The sequence below is a fragment of the Vicia villosa genome, linkage group LG7 (assembly GCF_029867415.1).
Source record: "Vicia villosa cultivar HV-30 ecotype Madison, WI linkage group LG7, Vvil1.0, whole genome shotgun sequence".
Lineage (NCBI taxonomy): Eukaryota > Viridiplantae > Streptophyta > Magnoliopsida > Fabales > Fabaceae > Vicia > Vicia villosa.
The window spans coordinates 17,843,395-17,864,643 of record NC_081186.1 but is presented as its reverse complement, the minus strand read 5'-3'; the positions used below and the strand labels follow the sequence as shown (position 1 = coordinate 17,864,643).

The window sequence follows — 21,249 nt, the reverse complement described above, 5'->3', positions numbered from 1 at the left end:
TCACAACAGTGATATTTCTCTTAAAGTTTAAGCTTAATCTCACTAATATATTACAACAGCAATGTAGTGAGCTTTGATGAAGATGAAGTTTCTGAGCTTTTAATTGAACAGCGTTTCAGCAAGTTAATATTCACAGAATTTGGTTCAGAGTTGTTGTACTTGCTTCTCATCAGAACTTCATATTTATAGGCGCTTGAGAAGATGACCGTTGGGTGCATTTAATGCTTTGCGTATTCCGTACAGCATTGCATTTAATGTTTCACGCTTTTGTCAACTACCTCGAGCCTTGTTCACGCTGTGTCTACTGACGTTGCCTTTAATAGCTTCCAACGTTCCTTTTGTCAGTCAGCGTAGCCTGCCACTTGTACTTTCTTCTGATCTGATGTTTGAGAATACAACGTTTGAAAATCATCAGAGTCAAACAGCTTGGTGCAAAGCATCTTCTTGTCTTCTGACCTTGAAGTGCTTCTGAGCGTGATACCATCAGAACTTCAGTGCTACTGCTTCTGATCTCAATTTCTTCTGATGCTTCCATAGACCCATGTTCTGATTCTGCCTTGACCATCTTATGATGTCTTGTCAGACCATGTTCTGATGTTACATGCTGAACCTTCTGAGACAAAGCTTCTGAGCGCTGATTTGTGCATACTCTTTATATATTTCCTGAAATGAAAATTGCAATGTATTAGAGTACCACATTATCTCACACAAAATTCATATCCTTGTTATCATCAAAACTAAGAATATTGATCAGAACAAATCTTGTTCTAACACCTTCCCCCTCAAACCATCTCACAGATATCTCCTCATCTCTCTCACACCCTTTTCCCACCAGAACACCTAACCCCTACAGTTGTGTGTATCCTGACTCCAGATTCACTGTCAACCCTCCTACACCTACCACTCATTCATATCTAGAGCTTTTACACTCAGATGTAAATAGCTGGTTGGAGATTCTGGGTGCTACACACCTTAACCATCTGAATGAGTATGCTACCTGCAACCTCTGGGAAGCCTTTCGCTAGGATTTTCTGGTTAGGGCTACGGATGTCCAGAGAAGGATCATGACTGAAGCACCTGGTGCTCGTGGTCTTCTCTTGGAAGTTGGTGAAAGCAGCTATCACCATCTCATCAGGAACAGAAGAGTTCTTGAAGAGAGGATACCTGCAGATGAGATGGAAGAAGAAAATCCCTGCAGAGACATCGTGGTATGGATACCAAGGAATCCAGTGCTGACTGGAGATTTTCAATGGCTGTTTAACTGGTTCAGAATGAACCCTTCTGAAAGCGCTCCTCACATGGTCTTTCCAGAAGTGGTTTATCCTGCAGAAGTTGCTGGTCATACTCCTCCAACAAACCTAGCAGCTATTCTTCAGGCGTTGGAAGTTGGAGCTTCTGAGTTGCCTGAACCAGAATATGCTGAGGCTGCTCCTGAGTCAGACTCAGATGTTGAGATGGAAGGTACATAAGCTGAAGACTTTCTAGAAGATCGTCCTACTGAGATTGTTGTCCCTGTTGGCAAAAGTTTTGGCGCTTCTTCTTCTGGTGAACCCTCAGCTCTGATGGAGACCTTGGAAGCTCTACATCAGAATCAAGCTATGTTGGCTTCTCGTTTGGACGCACAAGAAGCAACCAATGTTGAGTTTCGCTCCTTCATGGCAAGGGAAACTGCAAGCACTGACGGGATTCATGACATACTGGCGCAGATTTTGTCTAAGCTAGGGTCTTAGTCTTTGGTCGTTGTAGTTTTCTTTCCTTGTTGCATCTGCTTATTCTGCATACATCTTTTGTAATTCTGGTTGTTTAATCAATGAAAAGTTTAATTCTGTTTCTTTCCTTTGTCGTTTTCTACATCTGAATCTTTTATATTCTTTTTGATGTTATGACAAAAAGGGGGAGAAAATATGTGATAAATGATCTGATTAATACTATCAGTTACCGGGTAAAAAGGCCCCACATTACTAACAGAACTTGCAAAGTTCTATGCTTTAAGTTGTGTTGTTGCAGGGATTGAAGATCCTCTTTAAAAGATCAACATAAGAAGCAACAAGACGAGGAAAAGCATTTCTATAGAGAATCAAGCTCTTGGATTCTTGAAGCAAGCTGAGTGCTATGAAGCTTCAGAAGCAAGAAGGAAGAATGTTCAGATATTCTGATGATAGAATATGCTCTGAAACATTTTTTCTATGTGTTCTGATACATATTATGTGGCTCTAATACATTTTATGTGTTCTGAAACATATTCTATGTTCTGACTCATTCATGCTGACTTTTGTCGTTTAGTTTTCTTCTGTAACATTTCAGGATGTAGAGATGCTCTGATGATGCTCTGGTACATTCAACAATGTTCTGATACAATCTAGCATGAAGTGATGTAAGAAGAAATTCAAGCTCTGAAGCTGTCCTATGGAAGCAGAAATCAGAAGCTGTGAATGTTCTGAAGATCAAAGAAATTCAAGTTCTGAAGCTGTCCTATGGAAGCAGAAATCAGAAGCTGTGAATGTTCTGAAGATCAAAGAAATTCAAGTTTTGAAGCTGTCCGATGGAAGCAGGAATCAGAAGCTGTGAATGTTCTGAGGATCTAAAGAAATTCAAAGTTCTGAAGCTGTCCTATGGAAGCAGAAATCAGAAGTCATGAATGTTCTGAAGATCAAGCATATGTGAACGTCTCTACTGAAATACTCAGGGAAGTCTTTTATTGATAAAATTCTTCTAGTATTAATTTCAGGGGGAGATTGTTAATTTCAGGGGGAGACATATTCACATGCTTATGCTATAGCTGTGTAATTGTCTTTAGCCGTCTGCTCTTTCTGATCGCAAATTCATATCATTTATATATGTTTTTGTCATCATCAAAAAGGGGGAGATTGTTAGAAAAGAATTTGTTCTGATCAATATTCTTAGTTTTGATGATAACAAGGATATGAATTTTGTATGAGATAATGTGGTACTCTAATACACTGTAATTTCCCTTTCAGGAAATATATAAAGAGTATGCACAAATCAGCGCTCAAGAAGCTTTGACTCAGAAGGTTCAGCATGCAACATCAGAACATGGTCTGGCAAGACATCAGAAGATGGTCGAAGCAGAATCAGAACATGGGTCTATGGAAGCATCAGAAGAACTTGAGTTCAGAAGCAGAAGCACTGAGGTTCTCATGGTATTAGGGATGGCAATGGGCAGGGTTTGGGCAGGGTACTATAGTACCCGTCCCCATACCCGCAGTTTGAAAAAATCCCCGTACCCGAGCCCAAACCCGCGTGGGTATCAATATTCATGCCCGTACCCGTACCCTGTGGGTACCTCAATGCCCATACACGTACCCGTTTACCCGCATTTATAGTAAAATTAAATCATTTAATTACAAAATATCATATAATTTAAGTCTTTTTAACAATATTAAAAAAATTATGTATGTTATAATTTAGTTAAGAAACAAATAAATACTTTTATTAAAATGTGTAATGATTTAATAGCGATATATTTTTAAAAAAATTTAAAATCATGCACTTTTATATAATAATATAACTGACATTATAGAAATATGTAGTGTGGGTATGGGGCGGGTTGGGTAGTAAGGTACCCGTGCCCGCACCCATACCCGCATATTTTAATGGGTAATTACCCGTGCCCATACCCATTTTTATGGGTATTTACCCTACCCGACATGGGGTTTTTTGTGGGTACCCACTGGGGATGGGCCAAATTGCCATCCCTACATGGTATCACGCTCAGAAGCACTTCAAGGTCAGAAGACAAGAAGATGCTCTGCACCAAGCTGTTTGACTCTGATGATATTCAAACGTTGTAAACACAAACATCAGATCAGAAGCAAGTACAAGATGGCAGGCTACGCTGACTGACAAAAGGAACGTTAGAAGCTATTAAAGGCAACGTCAGTAGACACAGCGTAAACAAGGCTCGAGGTAGTTAACAAAAGCGTGAAACATTAAATGCAATGCTGTACGGAATACGCAAAGCATTAAATGCTCCCAACGGTCATCTCCTCAAGTGCCTATATATATGAAGTTCTGATGAGAAGCAAGGTTACCAATTCTGAACGAACTTATTCTGAATAACTTGCTGAAACGCTGTTCAACTCAAAGCTCAGAAACTTCATCTTCATCAAAGCTCACTACATTGCTGTTGTAATATATTAGTGAGATTAAGCTTAAACTTTAAGAGAAATATCACTGTTGTGATTATAGCTTTTTAAAAGCATTGTAAAACTCTTATTTGATTACATTAATTTGTAAGTAACTAGAGTGATCAAGTGTTGATCAGGATACTCTAGGAAGTCTTAGCTTGTGTCTAAGCAGTTGTAACTAGAGTGATCACGTGGTGGTCAGGATACTCTAGAAAGTCTTAGCTTGTGTCTAAGCATTTGTTCCTAGAGTGATCAGGTTGTGATCAGGATACTCTAGAAGACTTAGTCGTGGGCTAAGTGGAAAACCATTGTAATCTGTTGAGATTAGTGGATTAAATCCTCAGGTGAGGTAAATCACTCCGTGGGGGTGGACTGGAGTAGTTTAGTTAACAACGAACCAGGATAAAAATAACTGTGCAAATTGTTTTTATCGTTCAAGTTTTTAGACTACACTTATTCAAACCCCCTTTCTAAGTGTTTTTCTATCCTTCATCCTCTTCTTTTCCGTTTGCACCTGTCATCAGATGTTGCATGACCAGTAGGAAAAAGGCCAAGCTCAGAATTTGGGTTATTAGGTCTATTCGGTGTGGTAAGGGGTTTGATAGTAAGTGTGTGATTACTATCGGTTTTATGTGGCTTTGCATTCTGGCTTCTGGTTGGGGGAAGTTTGTTTTTAAATTTCACAGATCTTGGGTTGAGTGAGTTAAATATCACAGAAGAGTCAGTTTTGGTGTTGGTTGTTGGTCTATGTTGTGATAATGTGGGTAATTTAAAGGGGGTTTGCACATCATTAAAACTGTTAGGCAGAGGTGGATTTTGAGCTAGCTCGAAGGTTTTATCATTTTGGTTGATGGGCGAAATAATAAAAGGGCTTGGGGATATATCAGGGACAAAAGAGCTGTTTTTTTATATTATGTGAGCTACTATGTAAAGTAGGAGGGATAATATTTCGAAGGTTGGCTGTAGAAGAGACACTAAATGTGGGTTATGGGCCAGACTTGGTCAAGGTAGTTGCAGGCATTAAAACACATTGGGACAGGATCGAAGGATTTGGTTGGTGAGTAATAAAAAGGTTGTCGGCTATAGTAAAAGATTGGCAATGATTGGTACTTGAATACACAGTAACATCTTTCATAATAGAGTTATTGCTCAATGATTGACCATAACTCCTAGTATCCGTTTTTGCCAAAATGTTGCATGTGAGTGGGTCCCCCCATGCTGACCCCAGCATTTTCACTCACCACTTATGGGGATTGCACTTCACGCGCCTGGACTCTAACAGCAGGTTCAGAATTTTGATCAAGCCCCTTTCCTTCTTCCTTTAACCAACGTGAAGATTCACCCCCAAACCTTCTATTATCGGCTCATTTGACGACCAACCCCGCACTCCCGAATCTTTTTCCATCGCAAAACGGACAACACATCTTTGTTCTGTTGCCCTAAATTTCCACAGACAAAACAAAAAATACTCAGCTTTTCATACTTAAAACTGACAATACACCAATCCCCTCCCTTATTTTTCTCTTGTATTCTTCTTTAACGGCAAGCGCATATTAATTCTCACCCTTAGCAGCATATATTGTCTCCAGAAGCTGGTGTTGTTGTTTTTGTTGTACTCAACGAAAGTCCCGATAAAATTTTCCATTACCTTCCCTACTTTCTCTAACATTAACCCTACCGGAAGATTATGTATTTGTACCCAAAAATCCATATGATAAAGGGGAATATTTTCAATCGGCACACCCACCTGAACTTTCTCAAGAATCAACAGATGGTTATCATAAGTCCATGGTCCTCCTTTTAGCGCCGCCTCCATATCCAAACGATGACTGAATCGGAAAAGGAACCGACTTTCAATGGCTTCTTTGATCATTACTTGTTGAACAGGTCTCCGTATATCCACCATACGAGCCTTCATCGATTTCGCATGAATAGGCCTATCACTCAAAAATCTACCGACCAGACAAAACTGCAGATTCACAACAACACTGCCCTCATTTTCAATGTCAAAACAGAAACCCTTGTCGTCACCATCATCATGGATCGATAGATCCTCCAAATCCGCGACAGAAGATGTACCCGCCATCGTCGATAGTAAAAACTGGATTTAAAACAACAAACTTATTGAACCAAATAACCAGGAAAATAAAAGACTCACGCTTCTCACAATAGAAGAAAAACAAACCCTTTCTGACTCAACTTTATTTCTCTAATTCTCTCTCTTGCACAACATCCTTCTTCCTCTTCTTCTTCCTTCAACTGCAAATCTTGTTCCTTCTTCCTCTTTTTCTTCTTCCTTCTACCTCTTCTTCTTCTTCTTTCTTCCTCTTTTTCTTATTGAAACCAAATCGAAACAAGCGCTAATCTGCTACATCAATTTTTGAATTTTTGATGCAGAATCCAAGAGGATTAAAAGTTATGGAAAGTGTGAAAACTGACTTAGAATGATGATGCAAAGGGGATGATGGATCTATAACAACACACAAACCCTAAAATATTTTGGAAGATCGAAGATGATGATATTTTGAGTGGCTGATTTAATTATTTTTTTTAAATTTACTTTCTCTCAATATTTTATTATAAACAAGATCTGATATGATTTGATCCATTTAAATTAATGAAGAAAATTATTTTCTTATTTTTCATTCATTCTTCTTCTTCTATGATCCTTATTAATGAATGAGTTGATGAGTAAAGATATTATTTTATTTCTACCAAGTTTTGTTTTATTTTGTTTTGTTTTTCTCGAGTATTATTCATTTATATTGCATTACCAAGTCAAGATTTTGCTGAATTTTACATTTATTTATTATTATTATTATTAATAAAAGGCAGAAAAAAATTATTTTGTTGCATGTATAGAAATGAATCATTTCTTAAACATCAACAATACTAGCTCTAAAAGAACTTCAAAAGTAGTAACGTCGACGCGGGTTTCAATAGTAGTCATCGTACCACTAATAGAGGTTGGTGTCTTCGTGATAACTTGGGGAATTTTATTCAGGCGGGGGTTGCGTGGGATGTTGGTAATGTCTTTGTTCTTGAAGTGGAGGCGATAGCCTTAAAAGAAGCTATCCAAGGAGCTTCAGCATATCATTTTGATCGTGTCGTGTTTGAGAGTGATTCGCAAAAGGTGGTGCAAGCTATCCGGTCCAATGCTATTGGAGGGTCCGAGTTTTCATCTATTATTGGGTCTATTAAACTTTTACTATCTGATTATCCAAACTTCGAGGTAGAGTTTGTTCGGCGTCAAGCGAATATGGCTGCTCATTGTTTAACTAAGGCGGCCAATTCTTGGGCTCGACGTAGTTACATTAATTTTATACTCCTTGTATTGAATCTATTTTGTTGAATGAAAGAAGTTAGTTTTGTTTTGGTAAAAAAAAAAAAAGAACTTCAAGCTTAAATTTATAAAATAAATAAAGTTATTTCTTTAATAGGAGATGAGAAGATGTTTATCATTTTTTACTATTATGTTCTTTTTCTTAATCATTTTTTACTTTATGTTTTTTTATATTATAAAAAATATTTGTTTAGTTTTTTACTTATCATGTTAGATTTATTATTTTCACCTTAGATTTTTACAATTATAAATTTATATATCTACAGGCAGGGTCGGTCCTTTGAATTTTGGTGCCTGGGGCGAATCAAAAGAATGGTGCCCCTATAATTTTTTTTAACAATAAATACATAAAGATAAAAGAAATAATTAGATAAAAAAACACATTTTTATTTGACATTGTCCAAAAAAAAGAAATATGGATCTTTGAATCAATGTTTATACTACATCAAAACATAAACTACTATAAAGAGACTTATTCTTCTTCTTCTTGATCCGGTCCTTTTTTTCCCAAAAAAAAATTGACCAAGCTTTTAAAATTATTTAAATATCATCCTCTTAGCATTTTTTGTTGCAAAATCGTTAATAATTTGTTCATAATCAAGGTTCTTCAAAAAATTATTTTCAATTGAAATTAAGGTTAGACTATTTAATCTATCTTGTGATATAGTAGATCTCAAATAAGATTTTAATAATTTTAATTTAGAAAAACTTCTTTCAACAGATGCAACACTGATAGGGGTATAGGGGTAGTCAATATTCCTCTATAATATATGCATGCATTAGGAAAGCAATTAAAAGTCTTTAAAGAACTCATATTATATAGTTTAATTTTGATTTAACTATTAACACTTCTCTAATAAGTTTCGGTTCTTCAAACAAAATTATTAATGATCTAAGCCTTTCAATACTAAACAAAAATCCATCTATAGTGCTTAAATCTTCTATCGTGATCTTATTGTTTGATCTACAATATATAAGAAATCATGATTTCGAAAAGACTCTTCAGCAGACTCAAGATTCAACTACCAAATAATCATAGCTACTAAAGACTCAAAGTTTCTAATTCCATGAGTTGCTATAGATTCGGCTTCACTCTTAATTTTGAGATCATTATCTTGTTCAGCTAGTTGAAGTAGTGCTTCACTCTTAATTTTGGGATCAATAATATAAAATATTTTCTATATCATTATTTTAAGTTTAGTGCCTCAATTAAACTTTGTAGTTGCTAAAATTATGGATAAATTAATTGATATTATTTTAGAAAAATTAATTGATTTTATTCTTTTTTGTATTTTATTTTTGAGAAATTACATTCTTTTATTAATTTTAACTTTGTAGTGCCCCTATAATTTGTTAACCATTATTTATTTATTTTTTAAAAAATTTCTACCAAATATTTTATAATAGAAAACTCTCTTTTAATATATATATATATATATATATATATATATATATATATATATATATATATATATATATATATATATATATATATATATATATAGGGGTAAGAAAAAATTGGTGCCCCCTAAAATTATGGGGTCCTGGGCTCCCGCCCCACGAGCCCATGCTCAGGGCCACCCCTGTCTACGGGAAAAAACAATATATATTGAGTGGTTTGACTTATTTTTATGTTATAGTATATTTATACTTCTATTTAACGTCTATTATAAATTAAATAAAAAGACTTTTTTATCACAATTGTGAAAATTTTGATAATTGTTGCGAGTGAAATACAACAAATATTATTTACTGTCGAAAAAAGTAAAATAGGAAGATAATACTCTATATAAATAACAGCGTGTGTGATTGAATAAAATAATATTTATTTACGGGTAAAAATATATTGTTGATTCAAATATTTATATATAAAGTTAAATATATAATTAATTTCAAAACAAAAACAATATTTATATATAGGAAAAAATACATTGTTAAATTGTTATAAATGAAAACAACTTTAGCATTTACTACTGATCTAAATATTGAATAATATAAATTTATCATCTATTTTGTTCTAAACATAAAAAAATTAATGAAATAATACTATTGTTATAAACGGGAACCTTTATCAAATTTTAGAAACGCATACTAATTATACAAAACAAATTTTGATCAAATCATAACTTCTCATTTTTTAAAAGCACCAAAATAAAACAATAATAACAGAAATTTGAAATTAACGGTCAAAATATTAAATAATAATGAAAAAAAATCTACTATTGATTCTATCATTTTTTTAATTAAAAATTATATATATATATATATATATATATATATATATATATATATATATATATATATATATATATATATATATATATATATATATATATATATATATATATATATATATATATATATATATTTTTAAGCAAGGAATATATTAAAAAGGAGTACTAGGGGTACTCAAACCCTCTTACAAAAATCGGTAAAAACCGAAGAGGCAATCGAAATTACATCACAATTGCAATCTAACTTAAGAAATGCAAGGGATCTTTGCAAAAATCATAAAAATTACAATTGCCGTACGTAATTTCGCCGTTGACCATTTCCAAATCAACACTTTTATACTCCAAACAATGTCCGAGACACTCCAACTATCGTTCCCGAAAATGACTTTGTTTCTCATTCTCCACAACCCCCAACACACCGCTATCCAAACCAAGCTCTCAGATCCCTTCTTCACTTCCTTCCTCCTAAACCCTTCAAAGGCTAAAAGAAAGTTCTCCCAAACTAACGGGAGCAAAACCAAGTCCATCTCTAACCACTCCAAAATGGAGCTCCACACTTTCTTAACAAAACACAAGAAAAGAAAAGATACGCTATACTTTCCTCACTATCTTTACAAAACTCACAAAAAAGATCGGAAGGAGAAGAGAAAATACCTCTAACAAAAAGGAGATTTTTAGAAGGGAGGCTATCAATCAAAACCCTCCAAGCAAAAGCTTTAAATCTAAAAGGAAATAAAGCTTTCCAAACCAACTTCAACGCCATCTCTCTTTCCGGAATAAAATTATAACAAAGACTATTTACCGAAAAATAATCGTAACAAGACCTTACCGAAAAAAATCTCTTCTCCGTTCGGAATCCACCAAATATCATCCTCCCTCCCGCGCTCCGGCGAGCTACCAACTAACAACTCCTTGAAGGCGAATCCAAATGAAAGAATTATTATTAGCGGTTATATATGAAAATAATTAAAGGCACTATTTATTATCACTTTTATCCCACTAGTTTTATCACAAAAACAAACAGCTGGTGCGTTTCAAATTCCATTCGAGGATGGCGCTTGTTAGAGCTTGCTTGTTCAAGATTTTGTCTCACCGTAATCGTAATCCTTTCATTTCTCACTTCTCATTCCCACTCTCGTCGCCTCTTACTCTTACCAACTCTCTTTCTCTTCCTCCAAACCACTCCTTCACTATCTCTGCTTCACTTTCCACTTCTCACTCTCACACCACCCGCTTCAAACCAATGTGCTTGTATCACACACAGGGAAAGTGCACCAAGGCAATCTTCCTTCTTTTAACTCTTTTTTGCTTCATTTTTGTATCTGGCTAATCCTTGTTGTGCCTTACTTTTAAATTTTGGTTCGCATGCCACCTGTTTGATCAAATTACTAGTTTTGATGGTGTTCTTTTCTCCAAATTTGTAGATGGATGATCTTATTCACCTTGACACGTTTAATCATGATTGCTCCAGGGACCTTCTAGTCAATATTGCTGAGTTAAACAAAATGCGCTCACAGAATCTTGACTTTTTCCTTGTACTTGATTTAGAGGGCAAAGTTGAGATTCTTGAGTTTCCGGTACTAATGGTTAGTGCAAAAACATTGCAAGTTCAACACATTTTCCACAGGTTTTTTTTTATTTTCCTGCCACTTTATAGCATGTCTAGTTAGAGCACTGTTCTGTGATTACATATTGTTGAGATTACTTTTCTTCAAATATAATGAAATATCAAGAAGATCAACTTCTAATTATACACAGGCATCATTTTGATATTAATAATTCATTTGGAAATAGTTTGTTTTCCATTGAATAGAATACTAGGCTCAACTGCAACAGCGGGCTTGTGAGTTTTGACAAATATTTGAGATTAATATGTTGTGATTTCTTAAGTTTGTTTCTAATGAATTCAGAAATATATTTTACTTTTGAGGATTATTGAATTTTGCACAACTTTTTAATTTCGTTTTTGTATATCTGACTGTTTTTTTCCCATTGTTCCTTTATCTGTCTAATAGGTTTGTGAGGCCCTCGAATATGACCGAACAAAGAATAAATGAGTACATTGAAGGAAAGTATGGAAAAATTGGAGTTGATAGGTATGAAACTTAGTTTTGTTTAGAGCCCTACTTCCTCATACTCATGATATATCTATACAATCTTCACAATTTTCATTTGTAATACGGACAAGAGTCTAACAAGAAGGTTCAACTCTTTTCCAAATTTTGTCCTTCTTGTAGTGTTTTGACTATAATATTGGTAATTTAAAGTTGCTTGTAGTAAGGTATGATTTCATGTGTTAGAATAGTTAAATAAGATTGGTTATTGGTATACCACTTAAATTAATCATAAAAATAGTTTGACTTTTTTCTGTTAGAGTCTGGCATGATACAGCTATACCATTCAAGGAAGTTATTGAAGAATTTGAATCTTGGTTAATGCAACAAAAGCTCTGGAATGGAGGAGAACTTAATCGTGCAGCATTTGTAACTTGGTAAGTGTCACACTGTCACTGTTTCATGGTTTACCTCTTATACTTTTACTTTTTCTTAATTGCAAGGTTACATTAATTTCCGGCCTTATACATCTAGAATAACTTCATTTTTTCTTTTAAATAAATCTCTTTCGCTTTTGCAGTGGAAATTGGGATTTGAAAACAAAGGTCCCTCAACAGTGTGAAGTGTCAAGGATAAAACTTCCCAGCTATTTTATGGAATGGATTAATCTCAAAGATATCTATCTGAACTTTTACAATAGGAGGGTAAGTTCTTTTAACATTTAGAATTTGAATTATGGAAACTTTGGGCAAATGGTTCAATGGAATTCTTGAAGACTAATTGGAGTGTTCAATAATAACTATGAATGCTTCTGTTTTAAAATCAATTTTAAGATTTATATTTTGGAGCATAAATGGTAAGGTCTAGTCTCGTAGATTTGGATACATAGTCTTGAACTGTAAATTATGATTGTAACAATAGATTTCTTCTTCCTTATAGTCCTATTTTAGAAACATGTGTGGGCTCATCTTTGAGAACCCATCAATCATGATCACCGAGTAAAATTATTCAAGAACTTCTATAAAAAAAATTATTTATAACTGGGGAATGGAGTCTCTCCATTGTACTTCACACTAGTTTTCTATCCAGTTTCAATCATAGCCCTTGAAATTAATGCATCTAATATTTATATATTTTCCCAACCCATTTTTAAAAGACAGGATTGCACTAGAGAGATTCTCACGGGAGAGAATCCACTCCCTCATAACTGATAGAATATAGCTGGTATCAAAATGATTACCAAAATAATATCACACAGATGATTAATCAGTTCTGGTTACAAATTGAAGAAAAAAAATTGTTTTCCATTCTATTGTGTACCTTTTTCTTTTAGTATCATGCATAGAATAGTAACCCGGCGAATTTGAAAATATTTGATAAATAGGGGTCTTTGATTACTTTGTTCCTATTAATGACATGAATCTACAAAACCGTTTATAAACAACATCAGCTTTATCATGTACATGGAATATGTTATGTCACATCTTAAGCTGGATTGTGTTGAATTTCACCCCCTTTGTTTTATTAATCATAAATAATATATATTCAATATTACATGTTTCCTTGATAATGGATAACAGGCCCCAGGAATGGTTACAATGATGAAGCAGCTGCAGATACCTTTGGTGGGAAGTCATCATCTTGGCATTGATGACACAAAGAATATAACAAGAGTACTGCAACACATGCTTGTCGATGGTGCTCTTGTACAGATTACTGCAAGGAGGAATCCCAAGTCTCCTCGAGATGTCGATTTTCTTTTCAAGAACCGTATCTGACTGTGGTCTTTAACCTCACTAGTGTACTCATAGTTTTTTTCACTAGTAAATTGTTGTTTTCAACTTTTCCAAGTCTTAGTATTCGATTTTAGTTTAGTCAAACACTAAAAATAGTAATGTAGAATGTTATTATACAATTGTAAAAGAAATTATGGATGAAATATTTTTAAAACAAACTGCCACAAATTGCCCACTCAGTGAATCTCTCTCACTCTCCTTTTATAATCACTGAGTGAGTGGGCAATTTCTGTCCGTCCTGCTCAGTATCTATTTTTATAATCTCTTGCATGCCCCCGTATTGAGTACTCGTACTCTTGAATTTATGATGAACTCAATTATCTAATGACAATTATTTAAAGTAAACCATATTTATGGAATTTTAAAAATTTAAACATTTTGGAACTAAACATGATCCAAAAAAATGACATGCAAAATATAGTACATGAAACCAAAAACAAAAAGTCATCTTATGTTAGGTCAACACCCAACAATATTAAAACAAATATAAATGAAAATCATGTCTCATGATTTTTTCTGTAGCCTCAACAATTTTTTGTGTTTCATATCATGAATATTTATTCCACTTTACTTTGTTCTTTGTAATTTGTGCCTCATTGGGATGTGATAAAAATATTTAACTGACCACCCTTTTTGAAACAAATCTTCTAGGATTTTGGTGACAATGTGAGTGTGAAAATGTGAGTGTGACTTAGGAGTCAATACATGTACCTAGAAGTCTATGCCTAAAAAATTACATACATGTATCTAGGAACTAGCAACATCTTTGAAAATCTTATCTTGTATTTACTCTCTAGTGTGTATATAATCAAATTACTTGAGTGCATTAGAAACTCAAGCATTTCACCAAATATTCACTTCTCTACATGGTACTCCATCCGACCTTATTTATAAGCAAAGATTCTTTTTTTAGGTTCATTGAGTAATGAATGTATCTGGTCTGCATAGTAGACTAGATACATTCATTACTCAATGAACCTAAAAATGGAATATTTGCTTATAAATAAGGCCGGAGTAGTATAAAGAGCACTCGATCCTGAGAGACTTGTTTCTGCATAAACCCTAGCCGTCTTCATTTCGGTAAATCTCAAGTCACCTTCATTGTGACAATTTTTCAGCCTTTATTGCATCCTTGTTACCCTTCATTGCAAGTTTTTTTTCTGCCTTCATTGCAGTCTTGTTACCCTTCATTGTAGCCTTGTTACCCTGTCCAGAAACACCTCACACAAACCCCTCTTTATTCCTTTCATCTATCAACCCTTCATTGCTGTCTTTTAGGCCCCACTTGAGGAATATTTCATCTTCTTGTTGTTATTTTTATTTTTAGCTTGCTACAAATGGCTAAAAAAAATTATGTTGATTACTCTTTATCATTCACCGAGGATGAGGTGAATCGTTTAAAGGTTTTTGGAAGTTGTTCTCTACCGACGACCGGCTTGAGCGTATGCTCTCAATCCTTTAGTGTTTGCGATAAAATACCTAAGAATGCTTGGATTTTGGACTCTGGTGCCACCGATCATATGAAATTCAATCCCAGTTGGATTTCATCTTACACCTCCTCTGATAAGAACCGTTATGTTACGGTTGCTAATGGTTCTTATGCTCGTATTGATGGCTCTGGGAGAGTTAACTTGCAACCTTCACTTCAATTACAGGATGTTCTACATGTTCCCACACTCTCTCACAACCTAATATCTATTCGTAAACTCACCCGTGATCAGAATTGTAAAGTAATATTTTTCACTTCTTATTGTGTTTTTCAGGATCTTACCACGGGGAAGACAATTGGAGTTGCTAAGGAAAAGGGAGGGTTGTACTACCTATCTAATGAACCAAATTGTTCGAAGGTTTTGGCTTCCTACTTGCAGACTGAGTCTTCCGTGTCCTCTTCTCATTCCGCCGCACAAATTTGGCTTCAGCACAAACGTCTTGGTCATCCACCATTCTCTTTAGTTAAGTCTATGTTTCCTTCTTTATTTTTACATCATTCAGTTGAGTCTTTTAAATGTGACGTTTGTGAGTTAGCTAAACATCATCGTGTCTCTTTTACTCCTAGTTCCAATAGAAGTGCTGAACCTTTTGATCTCATACATTCTGATGTATGGGGACCTGCACCTATTTCTAATATTTCGGGTGCTAAATGGTTTGTATCATTTATTGATGATTGTACTCGAGCAACTTGGATTTTCTTGATGAAGGATAAATCAGAAGCACCAGAATTGTTTATTAGTTTTTTAAATATGGTACAAACACAATTTGGCAAGGGGATTAAAAGAATCCGCTCTGACAATGGCAAAGAGTATGCCAATCACATCCTTTCAAATTTTACCAGTCAACGGGGAATAGTTCATGAATTTACATGTGTCGACACCCCACAACAAAATGGTGTTGCAGAAAGAAAGAATTGTCATTTACTTGAAGTTGCTCGAGCCATTCTCTTCCAAATGGCAGTTCCTAACTCATATTGGGGAGAAGCCGTTCTGACAGCTGCCTACTTGATTAATCGGGTTCCATCTCGCATGTTAGGTAATGTCAGTCCTGTTCAGTTTATGACTTCACGGTTTCCTTCTGTTTCTATTTTGCAGAGTCTCGAGTATTTGGTTGTGTTGCCTTTGTCCATATCCATAAACAACACTGAAGTAAGTTGGACCCCCGCGCAGCCAGATGCATCTTTGTTGGCTATCCCCCAAACAAGAGAGGATATAAATGCTATCATCCTCCTAGTCGTAAGTACTTTGTCTCTAAAGATGTCACGTTTCATGAGAATTTAGCCTACTTCACTCGTCCTCAGCTTCAGGGGGAGAGCATTCAGAATGTAGAATCTGATTCCGAATTTTTAGTCCTACCTGAGTTGCCCATGACTCCTCTTATAAGTCCTATTACCGGTCCTACAATTGAGTCTCCCGAGTCGACCGTGAATCCTGTGTCAAGTCCTATAACTGATCCTCCTATTATTGAGCATGCTTCTCCAAATACAGAATTTGAGTCGCCTGCTTCTATTTTTGTCCCTCCTTTGTCGTCTGTTTTGCAGGAACCATCATCCTCCATACCAACAAAAACTAAGGCCGGTGAGCCAACCTTGGTGTATCAAAGAAGAAGTAAGCCCGACCTGCTCCAAACACAACTCCAATTGCCAGAACCAGAGGTAAGTGTTGAAACACATAATCCTATTAGTGATTCCCGTAGCTCTGACACTTGCGATACTAATACAGATGATTTGCCTATTGCTTTAAGGAAAGGAAAAAGGTCATGTGCCAAATACCCTATATCTCAATTTGTCTCCTCTAAAAATCTTTCCTTGCAGCATCAAAGTTTTATTTCTGCAGTTGACTCTGTGGTCACCCTATCATCTGTTCGAGAGGCATTGAAAGATAGAAATTGGGTCCAAGCCATGGATGAGGAAATGAAAGCTCTTGAAAAAAATGGAACTTGGGAGATTGTTGATAGACGGGAAGGCAAGAAACCCGTTGGTTGCAGGTGGATCTATACAGTCAAACACAAATAAGATGGTACTTTTGATCGTTACAAAGCCAGACTAGTGGCAAAAGGATACACACAGACATATGGCATAGATTATGAGGAAACCTTTGCTCCAGTTGCGAAAATGAACACTGTTCGAATCTTATTATCTCTTGCTGCTCACTCCGGATGGGAATTACAATAGCTTGATGTCAAAAATGCATTCTTGCATGGAAACTTAGAAGAAGAGGTGTACATGGAGATCCCGCCGGGATTTGGCCCTTCATGTGGATCCAACAAGGTGTGTCGATTGAGGAGAGCCTTATATGGGCTAAAACAATCTCCTAGAGAATGGTTTGGAAGATTCACAAAAGCAATGGTGTACTTAGGCTGCAAGCAGAGTCAAGGAGATCATACTCTTTTCTTTAAGCACTCGCATGAAGGAAAACTGACTATACTTCTTGTTTATGTTGATGATATTATTATTACAGGAGATGATCAGGCAGAGAAACAATTGCTAAAGGAAAAACTATCGGCAGAATTCGAGATGAAGGACCTTGGACAACTCAAGTATTTTTTGGGAATTGAGGTTGCTTACTCAAACCAAGGCATTTTCATATCTCAAAGGAAGTATATACTCGATCTCTTGCAAGAAACTAGGAAACTGGGATGCAAACCATCAAGTGTTCCCATAGATCAAAACCACAAGTTAAGCCTCGAAGAAGAAAGTGCCAAAGTTGACAGAGTCCAATATCAGAGGTTGGTAGGAAAGTTGATTTACCTGGCACACACTAGGCCTGACTTGGCTTATGCAGTCAGTGTAGTGAGCCAGTTTATGCATGACCCGAGAATGCGACACTTACAATCTGTTGATCGTATCTTGCAATACCTCAAGGCTACTCCAGGAAGAGGACTATTGTTCAAAAGAGGTGGAAGCTTAACTATAGAAGCCTACACCGATGCTGACTATGCAGGATCAATTAGTGATAGAAGATCCACTTCGGGATTTTGCACCCTCTTGTGTGGGAACCTTGTCACATGGAGAAGTAAGAAACAAAATGTAGTGGCTCGATCAAGCGCTGAGGCAGAATTTCGAGCTTTGGCTCAAGGAATCTTTGAGTTACTTTGGATGAGGATCATTCTAAATGATCTGAAAATACAATGTGAAGGGCCTATGAAGTTGTTCTGTGATAACAAGTCAACAATCAGTATTGCTCATAATCCTGTTCAGCATGACAGGACCAAACACATTGAGATTGACCGCCATTTCATCAAGGAAAAACTAGACAGTGGTTTAATAGCTACATCCTACATTCCTTCTAGGCATCAACTAGCAGATGTGTTAACAAAAGGCTTGCCACCTGATCGTTTCAATCAATTGACTTGCAAGCTGGGAATGATTGATATCCATTCACCAGCTTGAGGGGGAGTGTTGGAATTATAAAATATTGGAATTATAAATTTGTATTTAGGAGTCAATACATGTACCTAAAAGTCTATGCCTAGAAAATTACATACATGTATCGAGGAACTAGCAACATCCTTGAAAATCTTATCTTGTATTTACTCTCTAGTGTGTATATAATCAAATTACTTGAGTGCATTAGAAACTCAAGCATTTCACCAAATATTCACTTCTCTACATTCCACTTTACTTTGTTCTTTGTAATTTGTGCCTCATTGGGAAGTGATAAAAATATTTAATTGACCACCCTTTTTGAAACAAATCTTCTAGGATTTTGGTGACAATGTGAGTGTGAAAATGTGAGTGTGACTTACAAAATAGACATTTCATATATATCAACTTTTAGGATTTTGGTTAGGATTTTGGTGACAATGTGAGTGTGACATCCTTCGACAAAATAGGCACTTCATATGTTTGATTTTAGGTCAAAGACGTATATGGTAAGTTCAATTTTCTCGGTTGTCTGATGACTGATCATTTTTATCAATAATGTGTAAATAGGCACTTCATATGTTTGATCTTAGGTAAAACACGTATATGGTAAGTTTAATTTTCTTGGTTGTCCAATGGTTGATTCATTTTTGCCAATTATGTGTAAATAGACACTTCATAAGTTTGATCTTAGGTCAAAGACGTACACGGTAAGTTCAATCTTCTTTGTTGTCCGATGAGTGATTCACTTTCATAAATAATGTGTATATTTCATAAATCAAAATATATCTAAACCACTTTAATCATATATATATTCTAGCTTGTATATTTAAACACTTCAAAGAAAAAAGTTTACTTCATATAAGTGTATGGACAAATAATGTGTATATTTCATAAATCAAAATAAATCTAAACCACTTTAATTTTAAATATACAAGCTAGAATATATATATATATATATATATATATATATATATATATATATATATATATATATATATATATATATATATATGTATATATATTCTAGCTTGTATATTTAAACACTTCAAAGAAAAAAGTTTACTTCATATGAGTGTATGGACAAATACTAATCTGGAAGTTGTATTAGATGAATTGGGAATAATTAAAATAGATATACGAAAAAAATTTATTTTTCTAATCGGTTAGAAATGCGCAAACTTGAGGCCCGAGTTATTTCGAAGGCATCTTGATTATGTGCTGCGGCTAGATATCTTAACCTTCCTTTTTGAGAACTTACAAACAATTATTTTAACCATCTAATCGGTTAGATAAAAAGCTCAAATTGATTAGAATATCATAAAAAGCTTTTATTGAAATTTCCATTTTGTCATGCCTATAAATAGAGGTTTCATTTCTCATTCAAAATCATCCATAATCGTGTGTTAACACTTTCAACTCTCTCTCTCTCTCTCTCTCTCTCTCTCTCTCTCTCTCTTTAAACTTTCCCTTACTAATGTTTTATCCTAAGTGTTTTTGTGAGAAAAGTTCTTTTCTGAATGAGGAATATTCTGTTAGAACAAGATTTGTTCTGATCAATATTCTTGTTTTGATGATAACAATGTATATGAATTTTGTATAAGATAATATGGTACTCTAATCCTTTACATTTTCCAATTCAGGAATCATATAAGGAGTACGCACAATTCAACGCCAGAAGCACTGACTCAGAAGGTTCAAGATTGCAACATCAGAACATGCTCTCGCAAGACATCAGAAGATGGTCAAGCAGAATCAGAACATGGTCTATGAAGCATCAGAAGAACATGAGATCAGAAGCAGAAGCACTGAAGTTCTTATGGTATCACGCTAAAGCACTTCAAGGTCAGAAGACAAGAAGATGCTCTGCACCAACTATTTGACTCTGATTATTCAAACGTTGTATCTAGAAACATTAGATCAGAAGCAAGTATAAGATGACAGGCTATGCTAACTGAAAAAAGGAACGTTAGAAGCTACAAAAGGCAAAGTCAGTAGAAGCAGTAAAAGCAAGGCTCGAGGTAGTTGACAAAATAGTGAAACATTAAATGCAGAGCTGTACGGAACATGCAACGCATTAAATGCTCCCAACGGTCATCTTCTCAAAACGCCTATAAATAGAACTTATGATGAGAAGCTGAATACACAACTCTTGCGCAAAAATACAGAAACGATGTCAAATTCAAAAGCTCTCAAACTTCATCTTCAACCTCACTTAACTTGTAATATCTTAGTGAGATTTAAGCTAAGAACTTAAGAGAAATATCGCAATTGTGATTATAGCTTTCTAAGAAGCATTTGAATACTCTTGTAAAAATTTATTTTACATTGATTTGTAAAAGGTTCCTAGAGTGATCAGTGAGATCAGTAGACTCTAGAAGACTTAGAAGTTTCTAAGTGTTGATTTCCTAGAGTGATCAAGGTGTGATCAGTATACTCTAGAAGACTTAGAGTGTTTCTAAGTGGACAACCATTATAATCAAGATTGGTTAGTGGATTAAATCCTCAATTGAGGTAAATCACTCTAAGGGGGTGGACTGGAGTAGTTTCGTTAACAATGAACCAGGATAAAAATAACTGTGTTATTTGTTTTTATCTTAAGAGTTTTTAAAGTCACACTTATTCAAACCCCCCCTTTCTAAGTGTTTTTCTATCCTTCAATTGGCATCAGAGCACCGGTTCTAGGTGCAAGCACTTAACCGTGTTAGAAAAAGATTCAGGGTGAGAAAAACACTAAGTCAATATGGTTGATGCTATTACTCCTACTACTACATCTACTTCAAATGATCAACACAACAATGGAAATGGAAATAGATATT

The 21,249-nt window shown here is 35.1% G+C and overlaps 1 protein-coding gene across 1 annotated transcript; it reads left to right on the top strand.

The window, feature by feature from the left end:
- Nucleotides 1-10,089: 10,089 nt before the first annotated feature.
- On the top strand, nucleotides 10,090-14,025 carry LOC131616995 (uncharacterized exonuclease domain-containing protein At3g15140). The gene is made up of 6 exons (XM_058888395.1): nucleotides 10,090-11,004; nucleotides 11,150-11,352; nucleotides 11,741-11,821; nucleotides 12,100-12,216; nucleotides 12,360-12,483; nucleotides 13,360-14,025. Exons 1-6 carry the CDS (start codon nucleotides 10,777-10,779, stop codon nucleotides 13,555-13,557), a joined length of 951 nt encoding a protein of 316 aa, XP_058744378.1. The 5' UTR covers nucleotides 10,090-10,776; the 3' UTR covers nucleotides 13,558-14,025.
- The last annotated feature ends 7,224 nt before the right edge of the window (nucleotides 14,026-21,249 follow it).

What these genes read in the sequence shown, in the direction of transcription:
- LOC131616995 (XM_058888395.1), top strand. Translation starts at nt 10,777, where the DNA reads ATGGCGCTTGTTAGAGCTTGCTTGTTCAAGATTTTGTCTCACCGTAAT. An exon ending in GTTCAACACATTTTCCACAG is followed by an intron (nt 11,353 to 11,740) that starts GTTTTTTTTTAT and finishes TCTGTCTAATAG; the next exon opens with GTTTGTGAGGCCCTCGAATA. An exon ending in TGAACTTTTACAATAGGAGG is followed by an intron (nt 12,484 to 13,359) that starts GTAAGTTCTTTT and finishes AATGGATAACAG; the next exon opens with GCCCCAGGAATGGTTACAAT.